Genomic DNA, 25,615 nt, shown 5'->3' with positions numbered 1-25,615 from the left:
AAATCTTTCAATCCTTTACACTCTCCCACACAAAAAACAATGCAATATACCCACGAATCTATTCAAAACTTTCTTAGTCTATTAATATATACGCTATGTAGACATAGTTACTCAACATTCATATATGTTTAAATTCGAATGTTGTATGTATTACTAACAACAACAGATCTATTTGATACTTTTTTAAAATTGAACCATTTCGTAATTTTTCGTATCTAAAGAGACATAATCAGGAAACAATTTTACTCTAAATTGATTGAAATGTAAAAGCATAGTTGGGAAATGTTCAAAACCAATTGTGGAATTATCAAAGTAATAAGATAGCTGCTGAAAGCCATTCATCCCGTGGGTAAAACACAACCTACGCTCTTTTCATCGTCACGAAAAGATCGTTCCAACCAAAATATGCAAACTGAGCTACTCCAGATTCAACATTACAATAGGCCAGTGCTTCCAAATGGATTATTGGCATGTGGCCGACCAACATCAGCCATTTGGTTCACCGGGAACACCCCGAACCCCGTATCACCAAATGGATTCGACGGAGGTTGCAGCTGCTGATAAGTAGGCTGGTAAGCACCGAAAGGATTGTTCTGTTGTTGAGCCATTGCTGCCATTTGCACTCCTGGAGGGGGAGCAATGTTATTTGACATGGCAAACGGGTCTTGTACATCAAATGGATTTGGAGCATGAGGTCCATATGCAGGCTGCTGAGCTCTATATGCTGCAGCATCATATAAACTGTTGAGGATGAGTGAGTCTAATCCGCCACCCTGAAAATTATCGGCCACAAAATTAATCAGATTAGCTTGCTAGGGTTTCAGAGTGCCCTCAATGTATTTACTGGCATGTAAACTAAGAACCTTTGCCAGTAGTGTGTCATATTTCTATAAAAAAAATACATAAGAATGGACTAAAATGTTAAAGCACAGAAAGAGCATACCAACTGCCTATCAGTAGGTGCAGAAATATCGGTACTTGGTGTGCTGACAAGAGCAAGTTCCCATCCAGTTGGATCAAATTCTACTGGCTGGCCAGCATTAAACGTAACTGTCGAAGCAGTACCTGCAAAATAAAACATTTGCACTTTATCTAATCATGGAAACAGCAAAGAGTTTAGAAACCACCATCAAACAAGGGAGCATAATGAAACATGTATTTACCAGATTCATTTGGTACTATGGCTAGAGCTAAAGCATTACTTTCCTCAATTGCTGAGGCATCGGGCGCTGAATAATTTAACCCCTGAAACCACCAATTGCAATAAAAAAAAAATTGAAGTAGACAAATAGGATAACATTATGAAGCTCCCAAGGAAACATTACCAATAAATCTCCAGTGTCCATGTTGGTCTGAGTTGGGGGAGGATCAGCAGCAGCAATCTCAACACTGGGAACTGCATCAGCAGCAGCAGGAGCAAATGGCTCAGGTTCATCATTTGATAATTTAGTATCTTCAGAAGGGGCTTCCTCAGGTCTGTAGGTTAATAGCTGTAACCAAAAACACCATTAGTTTTATAGCATTTTTCAGTTTTTTTTTAGACGAAAAAACTATTCAGGAATTGTAAGTTAAACACAGAGAACTGAGGCAAAATATTTCATTCCATCATTAATAATGAACTCAATGTCATCTTTCCCACAGTTGTGGTAGTTAACATAAAATTGTATGTGTCTCTAGTCTTGGAGTCTGTTGCAAAGTTATGCATTCAAGATTTTGTAGCTTCTCAAATAGCTCTAAAATATGGGGAAAAATATAACCGTAATTCACAATCCTTTCTGTCTTCATACAACCATATAGATTTATAGCGTGGAATATAGTGAGAAGAATACTAACCAACGGTTCTGTGGGAACAGAAACCACACGTGGTGCCTCTCCAATATACTCTTCCATGGTAGTGAGAAAAGATTGTGGTGGCTGGAACAAGGTTAGTGATGAATTAATATATAAAGTATCAAACAAACGATTTACGAACAAGCCAATTCAAACAACATAGCACCTCCATAGAATCCATACCTCCCTGAGAACAGGAAACTGGAAGTTTCTAGCAAGTTCCAAACTTTTGCAAACTTCATAGAAATCAGAAAGGCTATTAGCCTGCATCATAAACATTAAATATATTTCAGTAAGCCACTACACTGAGATAGCAAACCAGCCACGATTACCAACCAAGTGATATAATACAATAATCATAAAAAAGCAACAAATCATATAAAAATTTGATGTCATTAAAAAGAAATCGCATCTTCACCTGCTGACCAGCTCGCTTGTACACATCAAGAGCTTTGACAGCCTCATGTCTTGGCATCTCAAAGAACTGCAAACTCACAACTTGAGCAGCCATTTTGAAAAAGAAAAGAGAAAAGCATCTGTCTCAAAATAGGAAATTCTTCTATAAACAATAAAAAACTATTTTACCTTGTCCACAAGATTAATAATTCCATCATTAATAGCACAATAAATTTTGAAACTCTCCTTCAGTACCTAAAAATTGCAATATTGCGAGGTCAAAATAGTTTCAACGTGAAGTGCTTCCATGGTCAGAATCTCATAAAGAGATTCTTATGAGGAAGTAAAACAAAAAAATTCCACAATTTCTTAACAAAATAAAAACTCATTTATATGTTTGATAGTGTAGAGAAAAGAGATGCAGATACAAGATTGGGTTTCAAATTAACTCTATAACTGTCAGGAGGGAATAATTCTATGAACTTTGTATAAAATAATACACTGCTCACGAAGGGGAAAAAAGAAAAGGAACTTTAATTAAATATTTTAACTTCTAACACTTTTCAAAGGTTGGGGGTGGGGGGGAGGGGGACAAAACACCTTCGAATTTAACAAAAGGAAAATTCAGGAATGCCAGTAGAAAACTCAAAACAAAGAATGTTAGACTAGGTAAGGATTATACTTATGGTGCCTAACAGCCCCATTAATAACAAAATCATCACTTCAGTTGACATATTTGAAAAGAAATGCATTCATAGCTTTTGGTTCAACTCTTATTGACACTCAAATTAATCATTTATCCTGATGAAAATATCCAAACAATACTAGTGAAAATTTTGAAATAAGATTTCAGGTACAGATAAGATGGCACAAATACATAACCAAAAAAAAGAAAGAGCGAACATACCAAAGCCAATGCATATTGTATAACATAGTTGCCTATAGCAGCACCTTCCGGCTGCAGGAGGGCAGAGAAGTCTATTAACTTTGGTGAAAAATACGAATATATAACATCATCTCAACATGTTGAGGAAACAAAATAATAAAATACCCGGCAACCAAAAAGACGGTAAAGCAATTGTTGCAGAACAGGCAATTGTGTCAACAATTCTTCGTTGTCCAACTCCCTGGTTCTGCTGTAACCCTGCTCATTAAAAAGAAGAGAAGTTACAGCAAGGCCATGAACCCCAAAAGGTTAAAAAAATCCTGTAAATCAATGGAACAAATACTCCAAAAGTGATGATACCTTATCCTGCCCCTCAGCAGGTCTCGGAAGACGCTCAGCTTCAATGTCATACTTCAGAATCCTAAAGCATTCAAGCCTTTCTTCCAAATACAATGCATATGTGCGTACCCAGGCAGAGCAATCCCATGCTGAAGCCATATATACAAAAAAAGGAGGAGAAAGTAAGCAAATCAACCGGAAATTATTACTGGTGACCAGAATACACATGGAGAAGCACACAAACACATGCACCGATACACAAACATATATATATATATATATATATATAGAGAGAGAGAGAGAGAGACGAAAATCTCACCAAGAGGACTAGAATCATCCTTGAAATTAGAAAGTTGGAGAATACGTGCTCTCTGTGAGAAGTTTAAAAGTTCTTCTCTGAAAGTAGGATTGCCCTCCCTCAATGCTCTATGGATAACTACGAGTGTTTTCAATGCAACCTATTGAATAAGAAAAAAAAAATTACGACATAAGTTCATTAATCCATATCAGAACAGGAGCTTGACATTGGCAAATTGTAAACCATTAATTCAACTTATTTTCTCTATTCATAATGGGTTAGGTATGAAGCACAGAAAGACTTGAGAAATGTAAGAACCATAAACATGAATTCTAATCAGTCTAACAACTTTCCAGTGTAGCAACATCAATGTCCTCCCATTGTTTTGTAGTTCACAGAATTTCATTACGTCTAGAAACCATAGTTGCATAAAGAAACTATTCCAGAGAAGAAAACAACAACGCATACGTTTGTAGATTAACAACGCTCAACAAGAAGAAACATGGTCCATTGTCCACTACTTTGTAAAATAGCAATAAATTTTGAGGATTGCACACTTGTACAAATACTACAGCAAAACATTCAAAATGATGCATGGCAGTGCATTAATTTCATGCTGACATTAATATATGCGTGTTGAAAATTTAGCATATGCACAAGCCACAAAGTGATAAGAATAATACTAAATTAAGTCTAAATACACACGTGTTGGAAGCTTATAAGTTAAAAATCCCCACTTCATCTTAAAGCGAAAGCATCACCATACAATTAAGCAGTAATTTGAAATCAAAATAGTACAATTATAAAAATAATAGAAGTCAGAGAATAATACCGTCCAGTTATGAGTCTTGGCCAATCTGCGGCCAAGCACATGAATACAATAAGCAACATCTCCTCGAGGCCGAACCGCTGACGTAGCAACGAAGATTTCTACAAAGAAAACAAAAATCAATTCCAATCATCTCATATTATACACAATCCAGAAACCGAAAACCCGAGGAAATTAAATCGATATGCAAAATTCAGACTAAAAAATAAAAACGACAAAGGAAACTAACTTCTGAGATGCCTTTCTTTTGGAGGACACTCGACATGGTTAGTAGCTTTGACAACGGCCACATCCAAATCCTAATAATAAACATTCCAGTAATAACCAAATAAAGTCCCTCTTTTTTTTAAATACAAACTAAATATAGAAAAAGAGAGAGATTGAAAATACCGCGTAATCGCTGTTAACATGAGCGAGACCCACTTTGGTGGAATCTTTAAGAGCGCCATAAGCTTTTCTCCATGTTTGAAGAGTCGCCATTTTCCTCAACCACTGAGATCGATCTCTACCACTGTATTAACGATTACGTGTTGCTTCGGACTTGGGTTTATTTTCCTTTCAACGAACAACAAGGAGAGAGAGAGACGTAATCAAAAGGGTGGGCTGTGGCTCAGTTGTTGATTGACGCTTGTCTGTTAATTTTTCAATTTGAGGCGAAGGGATCTTTCTGGCGTGAGATTGGAGGCTGCTTGGCAATAGGCGGCCCCAGCTTTTATTTAATTAATGCTAATCCATCAACAGCTTTGTAATATTTTAATATATTTTACTGAAAGCTTTTATTTTTATTAATAATTTGTAGGAGAATGGTTCAAGTTGTTCTGGAAGTTTGACTTTTTTTTACCATAATATTTGATATTTGACTCCAAACAATTAGTCGGGTTATAGTATTTAAATAGTTTATAGTGGTTATATGATAACATTTATTTAGAATTTTTTTAATTATTCGATAACGTAAATATATTCTGCAAGTATAATTATTCGACTTAAGACCTCTAAATAAAAAAACCTTTTTTTAATTATTAAAACCATTTAATGTGATTTAAATTTAACAATCTTTGCCTTCAATATTTTATTATATGTTTAAATAAAGTAGATAATTGTACAAAATTTCAAATCTTTTAATTTTCATATCAATTGGTTGCGTTGGGAGGATGTTGGCATTACATTATCATAAAGGACTTGCTTGGCTTACATTTGGAACTCATTACTATAATTTATCATAGTTTCCCTTTATATTATCATAAATAATTAGTTTTACTATATCGTTTTTTATCTCAAAAATATCAAACCATATAATACTCAATTATTTAAAAAATCGTGATTTTTGCACGAACCAACTTACCTCAGTGGTTAAATGAATCATTGTTTTTCCTATAGGTCACGGGTTCGTGCATCAGCGACTACGGTAAGGTAATTGAACGTTTATTATCAAATGATTGAGAGTATTTAAAACATTATTGGGCGTTTTACCGGCTTTGTTAAAGCGTTACCGGTTTTGTTATTTGTCTACCAATTTTATTATTGTTTGACACTTTATCGAAAATATTAAAAAACATTGATGTTTTAGATAAAAATGATAATATTTTAAATAATTTTTATCGATTTTATTATTTAAATAATAATAAAACTGATAACATCTTTTTTAGTTGTATATTAAGAATGTCGCACTATAAAAGGGTAGTTGTTTGTTGCGGTCATCTTCTAAACTAAAAGCTTTAATTTCGTGAGTAAATTAAATTATGACATTCTTGAGTCACGCACTGATTCAGGGATGGCAACGGATTTTTGGTAAACATGAATCTATTTGAAAATATATATTTTATATCTGAAATTAATATGATCCGAATATTATATATATTTCATTCGATTCAAAAAATATTTATCATTCATCTAATTTTGATTAGATTTAAATTTTTAGAGTATAAATTCAGTCCTACTTAACCTGCATCGATCCAGTAAAAAATAAAGAGTTAATTAAAAATTAAATTTTTTTAATTATATTACTATCCTCAGGTTAGATCGAATCGAAATTTTTTCACACTGCACACAAATTCGATCCGACCTCACTCCTTAGAAAATTCAACCAAACTCAAATTGTATCCAAAATTTGTTTTAAAAAATGGGGTCCATTTCAATTTAAATTACCAAGCCTATAGTAGTTTTATGCTTGCAATGTTGTAACTATCGAGTAAAAATATATTGTGATAAATTGAACCTTATAGAAAAAGAAAAAATGAAAAAGAAAAATAATTGAGCATCTTTAAGACCAATGTTATGAAGATGAAAAAAACATCGAGTTTGGATTAAAGATAAATTAAGTAAATTAAAAGATACTTGTCATAATGTGATGCGCACACGTGGTATTTAAGAATATTTGGGTAAACTACAGAAATAATCACTTTCTTATGAGTTTAATAAAATTTTCCTCATTGAATTCAAAAAACATAAGATTTGGTCACTTTCAATTCTTTTTAATTAAAATGTGGCCATTGAAGGTTAATGGTCGTTAAAACCTTTAACAGTTTGCTGACAAAGCATGATAAATATATAAAATTAAAATTACATCATTTCCACATAGATAATAAGTGAGTTAAGTTTTGGTCACTTTCCTTTATATATTTATACACTTTTGCGCATTAAATTTAAAAAATATAAGTTTTGGTCATTTACATTATCGTTTTATTAAGCTTTGGCCACTTATATTGTCGTTTTATTAAATTTAGATCACTTGGACGTTGAACGTCATTGATTTGATGACGTGACTCGTTAGTCAAATGGTTTAATTTTTATATTAACTGCTACACTTTAGTTAAAATATTGATTATGATTATTTTTGTAAATTCAAATTAATTTAGAGATAACATTTCTATTTATCCATTTTTAATAGGTTTTGTTCCTAATCCTATTATTGATCATCTTCTCCTTGCTTCTTCTTTAGACGTATATGTTTCATTGCTCCATTTCTACATTTGTCTTCTTTAAAGGACTTGTGTTGCATTTCAAGAATAATGAAAGATTTCTAACTTCCGATAACAAATAATAACACCACAAGTTTAGAGAAAAATACAAGAGTATGCATTTAGAGATAAAATGAAGTTAGGTAATTTCAGTTATACAAACTAAAATTCAATTTCTAAAGATTGAGATTGCAGAATGCCAAATCCAACAAGAAATAAGAAGATAAATCAATTGATACAAATAACTCGATAATCGGATATTACTATATGTGGTGATTTTTTCTTGAGAAAGTGCCTCCGGTTAACAATAATCAACATATCCAAACAACCCGATAATAGGATCCATGAATTATCCACTGAAAATTCATGATCTTCAAGGTTGAATATTTGTTTTTTCTCTAAAAAAACAAGCAATTTTTTGATTTTATATCCTTATGAATCATCGTTAATCCCTGTGGCTTGAGCAAATTGTCGCACCAACGCCGTTGTGCAGGCCTTCGAGTACCTCATTTTTTAGATGACTTGATTGAACAACTCACCGTCGGAGTAGAGTTCCAGTACTAATTGAATGTCGGTTTGATCTTCGTAAATTTCATGGAGGTCGATTACGTTCGAATGTGCGAAAAGTTCTCGACGATCTTTCACATCACGAGGATTTCGTTGGTCAACAACGCATTGGAGATGGAAACATGATACTATGTCATCAATAACATCGCCATTGAAGAAGCTCTATTATTCTTGGCTCGAGGTGGTGGCATAACCATGATGGTGAATCTTTTTAGAGTTTTAATGATGAATTCTTTGCATTTTTCACAATCTTCATTTATTCTTTTTATTCATTTTCTTACAATTGAGAACCCACCTAATTTTACTTCAAATAATTAGAATTAGTAGTCAAAAACAAGAAGGCTATTACAATGGATCAGAGGTGTTTGAAGAAGAAGATGAATAATATTGGAGGTTGGAAAGAAAAAATATAAAAAAAAATAGGTAAATTGAAATGTTGTTCATAAATTAATTTGAATGTACAAAATATCCATAATTAGTATTTTGTCTAAAGTTTAGGGGTTAGATAAAAATTAAATAATATTACTAACGGGTCACGTCATCAAACTAATGACATCTAATGTCCAAGTCACAAAAACTTAATGAAACGATAACATAAGTGACAAAAACTTAATAAAACGATAATATAAGTTACCAAAACTTAATCCACATATTATCATGTGGAAATGATGCAATTTTAATTTTATATATTTACAATTTCATGTCAGCAAATAGTTAAAAGTTTAATGATAGTTAACCTTCAATGATAACATCTTAACAAAAACGAAATGAAAGTAATCAAATCTTATGTTTTTTGAATTCAGCTCAAACGAATTTGACAATTTTTGTAGCTTACCCAATTTCGTTTTAAAAGTAATACTTTTTTCACAACTATATTGATTAGTCTACGAACTTGAACAAAATTTTGTGTTTAAAAGATTGTGAACAACTGAAATATAATTTTTTTCCTAATTAGTCTAGCAATGCAAAGGTAAATATGTTTATTGTGACATTCTAATATTCATGTACTACATCGTTCAAGGACAAAAAACGATTGAGGTTTAAGAATGTCACAACTCTTGAAGAGATTTATATATATATTCAAGAGATGATTTATATTTCATTCTAATATGTTGACTCAATTTTATAAAAAATAAATATATTAATTGAATTTTAAAATAATATAAATACATATATATTTAAATTTAAAATAAAAATATTTAAAAATATTTAAAACATATATTACTTTATAATAATCTTTAACTTAATAAAAAAAATTCAAAATAAAGCTGGTAAAGGATATGGATTATGTGGGTGGTCTTCACATAATACGTGGCAGCCACCAAAATATTTGAGAATTCAGGTTTTCCATTTTCTTTTCGCCGGGAAAATCCACGCATTCTGTGCCATGAAACTCTAACTCAAACCCGATAAGAAAAAGGAGTTACAGTGCTCAAAGATGAGCTCTTTCAGCTTCCAAATCCCTTCCATTTATTTCTCCCCTTCTCGAAGCAAGACATTCCCTTTCTTCAATATTACACCTCAACACAAATCAACCAACAATCCCAGGCTTCGCAAGGTAATTAAAAACTTCCTTCCATTTTGTAGCATTTTTGCTTTAACTTGTGAAATTTTCTCACGCTTTCTGAGTCTTTCAGAAACCCAATGTTACAAACATCAAACGAGATCCAAATGATTATCCTGATGCAAAGAAGACAAGCTTGGCTATTCCAATTGTTGCCCTTCTTTCCACGGTGAGATATTAATTTTTTTTCTCTGTTCTAATGTATGGGTCATGTAAATGATGATGAAGGGTTTTTCTGTACCAGTTTGAGCAGCCGGCATTAGCTGTTACAGGGGTAAACAATGAGCCAGATCTGATCACTGTGATAATTCAGCTGGGAATTATTGCTTTTTGGTACTTCCTGGTCATGCCGGTAAGTATATTAATATGTGTTACAATCGTTTTCCCTGTCTCTGAATTTGTTAGCATATTTTGGTTTTTGCTTAATTTCTGAAATGGCAGCCAATCATCATGAACTGGCTTAGGATAAGGTGGTATAGAAGAAACCTGCTGGAGATGTATTTGCAGTTCATGTGTGTCTTCATGTTCTTTCCGGGGTGAGTTTGGACATTCTTTATAGCTTCTTTTAGTCATTTTCACAAACAGGAGGTAAACTTTAGGAAAATCTGTATGTTTCCATTCAAAATTTTGTATGATTCTACTGTGGATTCAGGCTACTGCTTTGGGAACCGTTTTTGAACTTCAGGAAGTTCCCAAGGGATCCATCCTTGAAGTATCCATGGGATACGCCTAAAGATCCTTCACAAGTCAAAAATGCATACGCCAAGTATCCCTATGCCAAGCCTGAAGATTATGATGTCTAATTGGTGAGATGGTTACAAATATTCATAGCCTCTCTGATTCTTGTTCTTGCTTGTATATTATACAGCTTGAGACAATCCAAGAGATTTGTTCAATTTTAATTTACAAAGATTTCATTTATTTATAGGCATAATGCTAGAACTCCCCTCAACATTTGCCCAAATGGTTGTTTTAACATTCATTGTTTTAGTACTTTAGCATTCAACGTTTTAATTTTTGTCAACTATTGAATGAAAATCGTTAGTTGGTTAACGATCAACGTATATTATTGACGTGACATTTTTACATATGCATAATTACTTACACACTATATGTCACGTCATTTAAGATGATGATGTGACACGTGCACATCATTCAAGAGGATGACATCACATGTGTCATATTACTCAAGATGATAATTTAACATGTGTCACATCAATAATTAAACACATGTGAAAATATTATGTCATCAACATATGTTAACTGTTAGCCAACTAATGATTTATATCCAATAAGGACTATTTTGACAAAAATTGGAACAAGATTTAGATGCTCAAAAAAATAAGGCTTAAAATGATCATTCAACTAAATATTAGGGGTTAATTTTATCATTACACCTTATTTATAAAGCTTGTTTATGCTATGCCATAAATACAGTGTAAACATGATACCATGGTCATCCAAGATAAGCATTATTGGGATCATTTATTTATAAGTTCATAAAATAGATTTTAATGGGAAGAGATCTTAGTACTGAGGGACTTACGAATTCTTCACCCCGTGTGACCCCATCGTCTCCCATGGACTCGGTGCTGCCAAAAAACACAAGCAAATACACATTCTTCAAGCAAACCAAACAAAGGTTTATCAACTAAAAACAGTACAATTCGAAAAAGGCAAAAAAAAAACTCGCCATCCAATCGATCACCAGGACAGTAAAGGAAGAAACACTTCATATCAGATCCAAGAACAGAAAGCATGTTTATTAGTATTAGCGTAGAGAGTTTTCAAAAAGGGTTTGGGGGAGGTTTTTGGTTATGGATCGAGGCCGAGACAGCAATAATACCAGCCTTCTCTGCAAGAACCAAATGCCGAAGCATAGGCCGCCGATTTGCAAAGGGAGACCATCAAAGTACTACTGGCAACTGTTTCCACCATTCACAAAAATGCTAAAAAAAAGCCCTAACAAAATGAACAATGAATCTTTTTGAGAAGGAAATGGGTTTATATTTCTGAATTTGTAATCGTGCTGAATAGAGGTTTAGTGGTTGGAATTTAAGCGATTTCAGTAATTTACGGCGGCCTTCCCATCGGAATCGGATGCTTGCTTCACTCATCAATCACCCAACACAGGCCAATATCATATCGCCTCTCTCCCAGAAAAATGAATCTCTGACCGGCCGGCCAACTTTCTTAGTCGTATGTGTTTTATCGGTAGAAACATGGGTAAATGTAACTTTTGGTACCTATTTTGATATTTATGTACACTATGGTACTCAACTTTCTTAATGGCGCAATTAGGTATTTAGTATTTTTGCAGATCAGAATCAGCTAAAGACGTTGACGTTCGTTTTTCCTTCTAAAGCACTAGTTCTAAGGTGCGTGATTAAATTAAATTTATCATTTATATTATGATATTATTTATTGTTATAAATTAAATTTATATTTCAAGTAAAAAATATTTGATATAAATAATTTTTATATCTTATATAAATTTTAAAAATAAATTAAATCTAACTAGGTGACCAAGTCCAAGACGAACAAAAATTGAAGTTTAATGATGATTTAAAAAAAATTAGACGACCAAAATAAAACTAAAAGAATAATTGTGTGACTAAGTATATAATCTATTCTTGTGTATTTTAAAGAGATTAACGATGACAAATAAGGTTACAATTTAAATTTCACGAGATAAGATATCAAAATATATTTTAAGGGATAACTTACTACAAAGTTTATAGTTGAAGGGCAGTGGTGTATTTAAACCTTTGTTGAAATAAAAAAGATACTAGTTAACAGATAGTTGCATGGTTTGTTACTCGGTGAAGCAATGTAGTTAATCAAAAGATAAAAAGGCAAATTGAAAATTCATGTAAACGTAGCCGGCAGATTCTATCATTATGTTTATTAAATCAATTAGGATACTTTTTTTTATAGATTGTAATTAGTTTTCTATAAAATAATTTACGTAAAATAAATTACTTGAAAATTATTTTACGTACAATAAATTATATGAAAATTATTTTTCGTAAAATGAATTATCTGAAGCTATTTTACATAAAATTAATTATATTTTTTGGAAAAATATTTTACGATGTTTTGATGATATTGTATAAATAATTTTTCACGAATAAATATTTTTTAAGAAAATGATTTACATAAAATGAACAAAGTTAGGCTTGGTTAATATTTTCAACAAAAAAATATTGGATCAATTAACGGTTAAAGAAAAAATTGGTTAATTCGATTCGATTAGTGGTTGAATTAATCGTTTGAACACTCCTAATTTTAATTATTAGTATTTTATTAACATAATAGTAATATTAATTGTATAAATTAATATTACTCATTATAATTGAATAATATTTTGTTTATAAAAATAATAGATAATATTAAATGTATTAATAATTTATTACACATTATTAAATTTAAAATAGAGTATAGTATACTATTGTAATATAAACGAGTACATATTAATATTAATATAATATATTAAAATTATATTATATATATTTAATATTTTAATAATTAGTATTTTTATTAAAATGATATTGAAATATTATATTAATATTAAATCAATAAAATAATATTTTTGGGTGCATATATTTTGAAGTGAAAAGTTAAAAAAATGTTTTTACTAAAAGTCAGATGGCAAATCATTTTATAGAAAATACAAAAGAACTGGAAAATAAATTACATTAAGAAAACTAATTACAACTATTAAAGTCTGGAAAAATATTTTTTAACTATCAAATGTAAGAAAATGAGAAAAACTTTTAACCTTTATTTTTTTTCTTTTAATTAACTAAAAATCAGCTCGGACATATACGGCTCTTTCCATATATCTATTCGGTTGGGGTCAAAAGTCACAATTTTCAAAAATTCGTCAATATAACCATTTAACCGATTGAAGCTGAGACCCATGCATAAGAGTGGGCATGCTTCAACTACTGATGCAAGCCCAATATGTCCTAAATCGTATGACATAACCCTCATGCTAAGCAAAAGGTTACCTTCGCATATTAAGACCATAACTACAGATGGATACACAAGTAAAAACTAAGTTGAAAAAGGGGCTACCTTTGCATATTTGTATTTATACTTTTGGGGGGGGGGGGGAATAATGGGTTACATCTCAAAAGAAGATAGCATTCTACACATGACTTCTAGGATCAACAACCCCGTGCACCCTCCTTGATTCGGTGCTCGAATACTGCCCTACCTCACGAGCATGAGGAACCGATGCCTCGCCTCGGGCAAGAGCCTCCACATTATCGAGGAAGTACTTCCTCGGAAGCCTGCCTACTACGTTTCCTTCCTCGTTCCCCTCTTTGTCCAGGAACGCAAAGTGGGGAATACCCTCGACACCAAACTCATCGAGTTCTTGTTCCCACTTCGTGTTGTCGACATTCAACATGACGAAATTCACACGATCCCTGGATCAAAATGTTTCGAAAAACAGAAAGCATATTTATTCATAAACAAATGAAGAAAGAAGCAGGGTTCAGAGAAATAAATGAAAACAGAAACAATGTGAAGCCTTTACCTGTACTGCTGCTCTACTTTATAAATATCAGGGGCTAATTCCCGGCATACTTCACACCAATCTGCGTAGAACTCTACAACAGTTGGCTTTCCATTTGAAAGAGCCTTTAGAACCAGCCAAAAAAGACTAGTGTTAGAGAATGTTCGCAACCCTATATTTCAGCAAATGTTTCTCTCAATTGACCGAACCTTCAAAACCCTATCAACCTAGACACTCAACCAGTGATGGATAAGGGAGGCGGACAGGCGGTCCCCCTGAAAATTTAAAATTCTCTTATATTTTTAGATATTTTCTTTGTAGTTTCTATTGATAATCTGTTAAACACTAAAATTTTATAAGCTTAAACTCTTAAAATATTATAAGTTTGTCCCCTAACATAAAATCTCGCGTTTGTACCTGCAGTCAACTATGGGTTTACTTGAGACCTAAATCCTGCAAAATGATACAGCAATCGAGTAAAAAAGATAGAAAATGAAACCTCTTCATAAGGCACTGCTGCAGCAGATAAGTCCTTCAAAGAAACACCAAGGTCCAATCGTGACGACAGGAAAAGTCCCACTGCTGCAAGGGACGAACCAACTGCCATTCGCCTGTTCAAATTTTTGTTTGGAAATTCAGAAAATCCGCCTCCTCCATCGGAGGAATTTGTAGCTTCGGTACTGCTATCTTTGACTGAATCAGGCTCCTCAAGTACCTTTTCCTGCTTCAAGGAGATGATTAGGCCTTTGCTACAACATCGCTAAATGAGGAAATATTAGAATAGTAGTAACTCCGACACAATTTCCAAGTTGGGATTGCAGCATACGTTTTCAGTACTGAATAGGGAAGCATGCAAGATGTGGGCACTAAATTTGTTCGGGTGAGTCTAGCACCACAATTATACCCAAAAGGTTTATGCAGTTGTGTCTGCGAATTATGTCTGCGAGTAAGTGCCATGTCAGTGACTCAGAAAGATTCTAAACCTTATAATCATCCTCAACTATTTAGAAAGCATTCCATTTTCCAACAGAAACAACTAAATAATTTAAATGAAATCTAAAATTCAAAAATCTATTTTCCTAAATTACATCTCAATTTATTCATTCCTGTCTACTTCTAGTACCGAAGGGTAGAAGCAGATTAAAACTATAATTTTAGCACCAGAATTACCCTCGGCTACAATTAACAGCAACCCTTTATGAATAAAAGAATGGAGAGTTTACCTTGTCGGAGGGATCTGTTCGGGTGGGAATGGGATTCGTTTTGACAGGCAATGGTTTGGAACTTGCGAATTCTATTCTGGGAAAGACAAGGAGACTTGAAGAGGCGCGTGGTGGCGGAGTCTGAAACTTGAAAGTATGACCTAAATCTCGGGAGTGAAAGAGGGTTTGAGGCGACGCGAGCCATTCCAGATACTCTTTCCCAGACGGTTTAATTGTAAGCCTTCGCTTCTATTTTGATTTGATAGTTAAACCAGAGTTTAGAAACTCGAGTGTCGGTCCGGTCCGGGTCGGTCCTACAATTGCATTATTTGCTCCTTGGGAAGCCACGTATTGCATATCAGGGCCTTGGGTTTGATGCTTTTCGGAGTTCCCTCCTTCCAGTAACGACGCATGACTTTTATTTATGGAAACTTATAATATCCACTGGTTTTAGATTTTAAAAATATTTGTTAATGAAGTGATTTTTTTATTCTAATAATAATAAATTTTAGGGTAAATCACGCTAAGGTTCACTAAAGTTTGGGTAAGTGTGTTCATTTTCACCATTGATATTTGAAAAGTCACAAATCGGTCACTAACGTTATCGTTTGTTTTAAAATGATCACTCGACGTTAACATTCGTTACTGTGTGTGAAGAAAAGCTGATGTGCACATTAACTGCTGATTTAACACCGTTTGACCATTATTTTGACTTACCTTTCTCTTCCCTCTCAACTTTCTCATCTCCATTGCTTTGAAGAAACACGACAATAGGGTTCTCGGCTTTGATATTTTCAATGACTAATACAATCCTTCTTTGAAACGAGCGAGGCATAATCTTTTGAGCAAACACCAGATTTTCATCGTCGAAGGAAATTTCAATGATGTGGCGCTGTTGACGAAGCTCTTCAACGTCATTCTGTTCACTTGGCGACGTAGGCTAGCGTTTTTTACGCCATGCAAAACCCACAGTCGTACGTGAGATCGAACATTGCAGGATTCATTAATCTGCTCGAAATTTCCCAAGGCGGTGAATCTGTAACCTGCTATTTTCGAGGCTTCGTCGGATTCGATTTACGGGCTCAACACCGAGAACCTATTCTCCGAACGCAACCGTACCAATTAGCCGGTAAGACTTTATGATGACGCAAAAAGTCAGTGAGGAAATCACTCACACTTATAACCAAATCTATGGACTCTCTCTCACTGGAATAAGATTCTTCATCGTTTACGGCCTATGGCGAAGACCCGACATGACATAATTTTTTTCACTCAAGATATCCGCCAAGGCAAACCAATCGACATCTACAAAATTGAAAACCAAGTGGAGCATCCCCTAGATATCACTATTCCTCGTAATATGCAAACCTAGATTCTTGAAATAATGCCATCCATTGATGTAAGCAACAAGTTCGAAACCCAAAATTATAAGGGAGGTTATTAGGAAGAGTTTGATGTCAATAAAAGAAGCTTCCCTTTTGTAACACCCCGAATATTGGGTCAGTAGTTTCGAGTCTTACCGTTGGGCTTAGGATGTTAAAATAAGTTCAACTTAAACATTTGGGTCAAGAATATGATGTTTGGGCTTGTAGGAAAGCCCACATGTTGGTAAAAGTGGCATTTTTTATTTGGGTATGAAAGGGGAAGGACCAAGGAAGTAATTAACCCATTGTTTGAAAATAAGGCTGAATAGAAATTAAAGAGGGTGATGTAAACGGGGTGAAAATCAATAGAAAAATCTCTCCTCTTTTTATTCACTTTGTCATCTTCTTCCTCTATTCTCTTCTCTCTTCTTCACTTCCAAAAATTGTAAAGGTGAGAGCTTTATTGAGTTGCAAAGCTTATCAAGAATTCTAAAGGTAAGAAATGAATTCTACACCCTTAGAGCTTCATTTTAAACCCAAAATCAAAAGGTTTGGCTATGGTGGCAAAATTATGGGTTTTTTAGAGGTTTTAGTTTTAGGGATTATAAATGATTCTGAGTTGTTCCTAAATGTTTATAAACATGTTTCTAAACATTTAGAGGCTTAAAAACGAGAATTTGATCATTTGTTTGCTTTGGTTAGTGAAAGAACGTGGTGAGTGCTCTCAAGCTAAGAACAAGGAGAAGTTGGTGTTTGGGTGACCCTTAGAACCTTATTTCTTGAGCCTTTAGTGAGGTAACACATAAGTAACTCCCCTTTTCCATATGTAAGCCATGAGTTTATGTTTGCTAGCTTATTTTGTGTTCTTTGGGTGCAAAATGGGTGTTAATGGTAGCATGCTTAGTTGATGCTTTTGTTAAATTAAAATGACTCATTTCGATGTTAAATAACCCCGTAAAACTTAACAAACCTTTGGTATCATTAAGGGGATTATGAGAGGCCTTAATGAGAAATTTTCGTGCTAAAACATGACACTTTAGGCCATCGGTATCGGTACTATAAGAACAATACTGATATTGTTCTTCATATAAGGCAAAATAAGGAAATTTTTTAGGGTGAGTATCGATACCCTTTCAAGGAGTATCAATACTCGAGGTCTGGTCTCGATACCCAAAAGTGTGGTCTCGATACTGGGATTCTAGAAGGCCAAATTTATATCGATACTCATGGGAGTATTGATACCATTGGGAGAGTATCAATACTCTACATCAGGGTATCGATACTGAGGTTAAAATTGAAACATTAAAGCTTAAATTGGTATCGATACTAAAGTCAATATCAATACCCTAAGGCCAGTATCGATACTAACATACTAAATATTGATACTGACATCCTGCATATGGCAGAGAACTTAGCAAATTTTTAAGTTGTTGATGGGGTTATGAGGGTATCGAGGGTTCTTAAATAAGACCACAAGTGGTAATAACTTTTGAAACCCTTATGAATAATAGCACTAAATTGTATGGCATAAATATAGCCTTTGTTTGACGCTCAAGAAACAACTAGGTACCCGGGTTACTCGAGCACATATATATATCATTCGAATATGTGAGCAGAGATATCCAAATTCTCTTCCCCAGTGTGATGACACTTTAGATTCAGTGCGAATGCACTTTTGTATCAATGCTGCGACATTTTAGTATTAGTGTTAAGGAACTTTCGTTATATAAGGGTAATTATATTATGATTCTCATGATACTATAAAACATATCCTTATGTTATGATATATGCTTATTTTATTATGTTTCATCATGACTTAACTTGATAAGTATTCATAGTTAATGGATGCACACAGTATAATGGAGTCATTTGTGTGGCACTGAGCTCGTAGCTCAACGTTCGAAATTGTTTCCGTTCACATGTTAGTAGGTGTCGGACTCGGGAGCGTATCACCAGACTTCAAGTTTCAGATATCAACAGTAGCAGAGTATGTCTTGATTATTTTAGTGGGCATGTATTATCATAAACCCTTTTGTATTTCGAGTCATAACTATTGGATTACTGTATTTGATAAATTATTTTGAGAGATTCTCTATTTGTAAACCTAACTACTAATATTTTGTTTTAACTTGAATGTGATGAACTTTATGTTGTAAAAAGAAATGTTCTATTTGAAAAAAAAAAGAAATGGGTTAGCAACTCCGGTGGTCCCGTGTAATGCACAAACCTTTTAGGTTTTCGTTTTACTTGGATTTGGGTGTTACACCTTTTGTAACACCCCCAACCCATATCCGACCCGAATACGAGTCTGAGGTGTCACATTGACTTTTTAAACTTTGACTCTTGACAAAATTCAAGGGAAATTTAAAACCTTTATTAAAATAAAAGCGGTTTATTTACATGGATTGACCAAAACAACCAAAATCGATCAGAGCATTCATAACTGGCACTTTACTTACATGCCAACATACTATACACGATAAAACACATACTTTATCAGTTACTTCTGATCTGATCCGCTAGCAGTACTACTGTTCTTGCCACCCTATTTCCGCTCTTCCTGATTCTTGGTACCTACTTGTAAATCACTTACACGCTAAGTCACAGACTTAGTGAGGCATAACATAAATGTATGTATTCACAAGTATAACCATGAATTTATGAACATGCATTCTTACCATGAATCAGGACATTTCAATGTTCATGTATCTATTACACTATAACATATATAATGATAACATGCACATATAACACATACATTCTCATGCCAATTCCACTTTAATTTATCTTTGTATTGCCCATGTCCATTATTGAGAACAAAGGTATGTGAGTACATAGAGGTTGTGCACTATGTTGTCACCACAGCTCGTATAATTCCCTCAAGGGGCACTGAATATTTGTCCCGAAGAACCACTGATTGTTTCGAAGAACCACTTATTGTTCCAAAGAACCAGTGATTGTTCCGAAGAACCACTGATTATTCCTCGACTCTTGGCATGCCAATTATACCTATAGCTCTCATATCATATAATATGACTTAAATATGAATACATTTTTCATTTCATATCTCTTTCATCACTTTTTATATAAACACATATAATCATTTCCATTAATCCACATACCTGGATTGTTTCTCTTGTAAGGGCATTCGTTCACATAATATAATATTGAAGCATAATGAATTTTGCATGAAATCACTATAAAAACAATACATGTATGCATGCACATGAATATGAAATCATGAATTCAACTATCAGAGATAGACTTATCACAAGTCTTATCTCTATACACTTTAACTATAAAATGCACTCACCTTGGCCTTGCTTGTTTCGACTTGATCCTAATCCTTTGTTTGTTCCGGAACAAAATTATGTTCTATATCTACATAGTAATACATTGATACTAATCAGTATATTAATTAATATATTCTAAACTATCACTCATTGGGCTAAAAAGAAAGTTATTTCCAACTTTTAATGATGGGAACAAAATTATGTTCTATATCTACATAGTAATACATTGATACTAATCAGTATATTAATTAATATATTCTAAACTATCACTCTTTGTGCTAAAAGAAAGCTATTTCCAACTTTTAATGATGGTATGCATCGATGCACTACACCAAGTATCGATGCATCCCTTGACAGGTGCATCGATACACTACCTATGCATCGATGTATAAATCCCATTCGATGTTTGTATTTTAAACGGGTGCATCGATGCACTCCTTATGCATCGATGCATTAATGGCATTCAATGTTCATTATTTAAGAGTGCATCGGTACACATTGAATGTGCATCGATGCACACAACCCAGAAATTGCATTTTAAGCCCGAAAATCATCAATTCTTTACTCAATTCCTCTATTTTAAACCCCTATCATGTCATTAAACCCAACCATCATTACTTAAACCAACTTATATCCATGAAAATCATCTTTAACCTCAAAATCATATCCTTCATATATAATTCAAGAATCATACCCAAATTTCAATATGTTTTAAATACACTTCTAACACTTCATATTCCTTGATTAAGTTGATGACAAGTCAAATTCAACCTCCAATTTCAAATATGAACTCTATTTCAAAATTCCCTTTAAGAACTCATAATCTTTAATTCTTCTTATACCCTTCATCTTGTTGTTTTACAACAACCTAAGCTTTCCTTAAGCTTAATTAGCATCTAAGGAGCAAAACCAAACTTAAATTTCAACTAACAAACAACTTATAAGAAATCTCACCTTTGCTATGAGTTTTCACGTTGGGAGGAAAGAAGAGAAGAAGAGAATTCTGGAAGCTTATGTTTTTCTTCATTCTTCCACGTATAGCTAAAATAAATATATCTATTCTTTAATTATTTCCCATGCAAATGACCATTTTACCCTTCTATTCATTCTTTCTTGCAATTTAACCCTATATCAATTACAATACTATTCAATTATTATTCTTTAGTCACCAAATTATGAAGTTTTATAATTTAGTCACTAACCCGATATTGAGACTGTTACAAATCTCCCCCTTAAGAAAATTCGTCCTTGAATTTTTATTATGCGAAGAGATGGGGGTACTGAATCCTCATGTCCTCTTCATGTTCCCATGTTGCTTCCTCTATCTTGTGATTTCGCCATACTACTTTAACTAATGGAATGGTCTTATTTCTTATTTGCCTAACCTCGTAAGCTAAGATTTTAACTGGTTCCTCTTCATAAGTCAAATCTGGTTGGACCTCCACCTCTTCTGAAGTCACGATATGGGAAGGATCAGATCGATACTTCCGAAGCATTGAGACATGAAAGACATTGTGAATTTTCTCCGTTTCAAGTGGCAACGTCAGTTGATATGCTACTGGTCCAACTCTCTTTACGATCTCATAAGATCCAATGAACTGAGGACTCAACTTTCCTCTTCGACCAAACCTCAAAACCTTCTTCCAATGAGACACTTTAAGAAACAATTTATCTCCAATTTGATATTCGATCTCTTTTATCTTTAGATCCGCATATGATTTCTGTCTATCAACTGCTGCTTTGAGATTACTTTGAATTACTTGAACCTTTTCTTCCACTTCTTTGATCAACTCCGGACCAATAATTTATTTGTCTTTAAGTTCGAACCAATTTAGAGGCGTACGACATCTTCTTCCATAAAGCCCTTCATAAGGAGCCATTTTGATGCTTGATTGATAATTTTTGTTGTACGCAAATTCAGCAAGTGGCAAGTACCTTTCCCATGATCCTTTGAACTCGATAACACAAGCTCTCAACATATCCTCCAAAATTTGAATTGTTCTCTCAGATTACCCATCGGTTTGTGGATGAAACGTTGTACTAAAGTTTAACCGAGTTCCCAACGCTCCATGTAATGATTTCCAAAATCGTGAAATAAATTTAGGATCTTGATCTGAAATAATAGAAACAGGTACACGATGTAGACGTATAATCTCCTTGATATATAACTCGATATACTTATCCATGGAAAAGTCAACTCGTACTGGAATAAAATAAGTTGACTTAGCCAATCTGTCTACAATAACCCATATCGAATCTCTTTTATTCGGAGTCAAAGGCAACCCCGTTACCAAATCCATTGTTACATTCTCCCATTTCCACTGAGGAATAGACATAGGTTGCAACAGTCCTGATGGAACTTGATGTTCAGCTTTAACTTGCTGACACGTTAAACATTTGGATACAAATTCCGTAATGTCTATCTTCATTCCTGGCCACCAATATCGACTCTTGAGATCCATATACATTTTGTTTCCTCCCGGATGCATAGTCAATATACTGCAATGAGCTTCCGTTAACAAATCTTTCTTTAATTCATTATCATCTGGAATTACTAGCCTCCCTTGATAATATAAGTTTCCAGCAGCTTTCACTTCATAATCCGTAACCTCTTCATTCTTTATCTGTTGTAGCTTCTTTAAACACTTTTCATCTCTAGCTTGTAATTCTTTAATTCGGTCTAGCCATGATGGCTTCAGAGTCAATTCCGCATATACGGTGCCATTTCCTCTAAATGATAGTCTGACATCCAAAGCTCTTAAGGTTGCAAACGTTTTTCGACTTAAGGCATCCGTTACTACATTCGCTTTCCCCGGATGAAAATCGATCACTACATCATAATCCTTTAAGAATTCCACCAATCTTCTCTGTCTTAAATTCAATTCTTTCTGAGTCATCAAATACTTTAAACTCTTATGGTCCGTATACAAGTAGCATCTTTCGCCATCCAAGTAGTGACGTCAGATCTTAAGAGCGAACACTATTACAACCATTCTAGATCGTGCGTAGGATAATTCTTCTCGTGCAGTTTTAGTTGCCTCGATGCATACGCTACCACTTTTTCTTCTTGCATTAGCACGTATCCCAATATATTATGAGACGCATCACTGTACACTACAAAGTTCTTGTCAGACTCGGGTGAATCAACACTTGAGCTTCTGTTAAAACCTTTTTCAGCCTTTCCAAACTTTCTTGACACTCCAGAGTCCATACAAATTTTTCCTCTTTCCTCAATAATTTAGTTAGGGGTAATGCTATTATCGAAATTTTTTTAACAAACCTTCGGTAATAACCCACTAACCCCAGAAAACTCTGGACTTCTGACACATTCTTTAGAATTTCCCACTCTAAAATGGATTTAATCTTTTGAGGATCCACTCGAATTCCTTCAGCAGAAATCACATGTCCAAGGAATATCACTTCCTTCAACCAAAATTCACATTTGGAGAGCTTGGCATAAAGCTTCGTTTCTCTCAAAGTCTGTAGAATTGTCTTCAAATGCAAACTATGCTCTTCTCCCGACTTCGAATACACTAATATACCATCAATGAATACCACAACAAACCGATCCAAATAAGGTTGAAATATTCGGTTCATAAGATCCATAAAAGCAGCTGGGGTATTCGTAACTCCAAACTGCATCACAATAAACTCATAATGACCATACCTCGTTCTGAATACTATCTTTGGAATATCTTTATCTTGAATCTTCAATTGATGATAACCAGAACGTAAATCAATCTTCGAAAACACTGAAGCTCCCTTTAACTGATCAAATAAATCATCAATTCAGGGGAGTGGATACTTGTTCTTGATGGTCACTTTATTGAGTTGCCTATAATTAATGCAAAGACGCATGGATCTATCATTCTTTTTGACGAACAAAACTAGAGCTCCCCATGGTGAGACACTCGGTCTGATAAACCCTTTGTCCAATAATTCTTGTAATTGGATTTTTAATTCTTCTAACTCTTTTGGGGCCATTCTATATTGTGACATGGAAATAGGTGCAGTTTTCGGCATTACTTCAATCTGAAATTCTACCTCTCTGTCGGGTGGCAAACCTGGTAACTCTGCAGGAAAAATGTCAGAAAACTCTCTGACTGTAGGAATTTCTTCTATCCCTTTCTCTTTTGCTCTCACATCCAGCACACTAGCAATAAACCCTTGATATCCCTGTAGCAATAACTTCTTTGCTGACATCACTGATATTACATTAGCCAATGGGTTCCATCCTTCACTAAATACAATAACCTCTATACATTCTGAACTTCTCAACGTTACTCTTTTCAGTCTACAATCAACTTTAGCGTAGTAATGATATAACCAATCCATTCCCAGTATCACCTCAAATTCATCAAAAGGTAATTCCATCAGATTAGCTGGGAATTCAATTCCCTGAATCCGTATGGGACACCCTCTACACACCATATTGACTCGAGCACTGTGTCCTAACGGATTAGTCACTATTACCTCATTGCTAATAGATTCTAACAGAATATTCAATTCTTTCACCAACTTACTACAAATGTAAGAATATATGGACCCCGTATCAATCAATACAAACACATTCTTATCATATAACTGAAAAATACCTACTATGATCTATGGGTCATCTCTATCCTCGCTAGTCTGGATATTATACACACGAGCTGTAGAATGTATTTCTTACGGAGTTGAGGACTCTGATTGACTTCTTCCTCTGCCTCTACCTCTCTGTGCAGCCGAGGTAGACCACTCTGGCTGAGCAGATTCACCCGCTAACATGGGACAATCCCGAACAAAATGTCTAGTATCCCCACATTTAAAACATGCTCCAGAAATCATCCTGCATATCCCCGAATTATTCCTTCCACAATGTGGACATTATCAGACTTGGCTCGGGTTAGATCTCCCAGCTCCAGATCCCATTGATTGTGTCTGTCGACCCCTCATCTGATTTGATCCCCTTGCATATGATACAACTGACTCTGATCTCGCTTGGGGTCGAGGACCAGCATCTCTACCCCTTTTTGATGGTGTCGAACTCGATGATGCACCTATTCTTTTTGATGTCTGAGCCCGCGAATCTCCGAACCTTTCATTATGAGCTCTTTCTAGAGATTTAGAACGGTTCGCCACTTATTGAAATAAGGATAGATTTAACACAATTAGCATTTCCTTCAGTCTTGTACGTAAACCTTCTACGAACCAATCACAAACATCCTTTTCTGTAGGAATTAACTCAGCAATGAAGCGACTCAACTTGTTAAATTCACATTCGTACTCATACACTGTACGATTCTATTGCTTCAAGTTCATGAACTCTTGCTTCATTTGTCGGATGAATTGATCTCTAATGTATTTATGTTTGAACTTTTCTAAGAACAAAGACCAAGTTACTTGATCACTAGGCATTCTCAATGTAACGTTGGTCCACCAAATCCTTGCTTGCCCTCGGAGTAAGGAGACTATTCCATCCAACCTTTCTGGATCGAAACAATGAAGTCCCTTTAACATGATTTTTACATCATTAAGCCAAAGGTCCACAGTAACATGGCCATCTTCAGCTTCACCTCTAAACTC

At 34.2% G+C, this 25,615-nt stretch overlaps 2 protein-coding genes and 1 pseudogene across 3 annotated transcripts; 1 reads left to right on the top strand and 2 right to left on the bottom strand.

Annotated features, from left to right (window-relative positions):
- Nucleotides 1–283: 283 nt before the first annotated feature.
- Nucleotides 284–5,289, bottom strand: LOC120124732 (putative clathrin assembly protein At2g01600). 2 transcript variants are annotated; one of them, XM_039143330.1, is made up of 15 exons: nt 4,969–5,289; nt 4,808–4,877; nt 4,582–4,679; nt 3,771–3,909; nt 3,473–3,600; nt 3,278–3,370; nt 3,134–3,184; nt 2,416–2,481; nt 2,249–2,314; nt 2,014–2,094; nt 1,834–1,914; nt 1,326–1,490; nt 1,163–1,245; nt 944–1,043; nt 284–773 (listed from the first exon to the last, which is right to left on the bottom strand). In XM_039143330.1, exons 1-15 carry the CDS (start codon nt 5,056–5,058, stop codon nt 435–437), a joined length of 1,650 nt encoding a protein of 549 aa, XP_038999261.1. In that variant the 5' UTR covers nt 5,059–5,289; the 3' UTR covers nt 284–434. The 2 variants fall into 2 exon arrangements, with proteins under 2 accessions (XP_038999261.1, XP_038999260.1); XM_039143329.1 differs by having other exon boundaries at nt 944–1,065; nt 1,164–1,245.
- Nucleotides 5,290–9,469: 4,180 nt separating this feature from the next.
- Nucleotides 9,470–10,521, top strand: LOC120124812 (NAD(P)H-quinone oxidoreductase subunit L, chloroplastic-like). Its single transcript, XM_039143390.1, has 5 exons — nt 9,470–9,660; nt 9,740–9,835; nt 9,911–10,018; nt 10,108–10,202; nt 10,319–10,521. The coding sequence occupies exons 1-5, from the start codon at nt 9,541–9,543 to the stop codon at nt 10,467–10,469; spliced, it is 570 nt and encodes a 189-aa protein (XP_038999321.1). The 5' UTR covers nt 9,470–9,540; the 3' UTR covers nt 10,470–10,521.
- A 3,207-nt stretch (nt 10,522–13,728) lies between these two features.
- LOC120124783 lies at nt 13,729–15,644 on the bottom strand (annotated as a pseudogene).
- Nucleotides 15,645–25,615: the final 9,971 nt, after the last annotated feature.

This window comes from Hibiscus syriacus, unplaced genomic scaffold (genome assembly GCF_006381635.1).
Source record: "Hibiscus syriacus cultivar Baekdansim isolate YM2019G1 unplaced genomic scaffold, ASM638163v2 tig00110429_pilon, whole genome shotgun sequence".
In the NCBI taxonomy this organism is placed as follows: domain Eukaryota; kingdom Viridiplantae; phylum Streptophyta; class Magnoliopsida; order Malvales; family Malvaceae; genus Hibiscus; species Hibiscus syriacus.
Note: the sequence above shows the minus strand (reverse complement) of the source record. Positions and strands in the feature narration are given on the sequence as shown.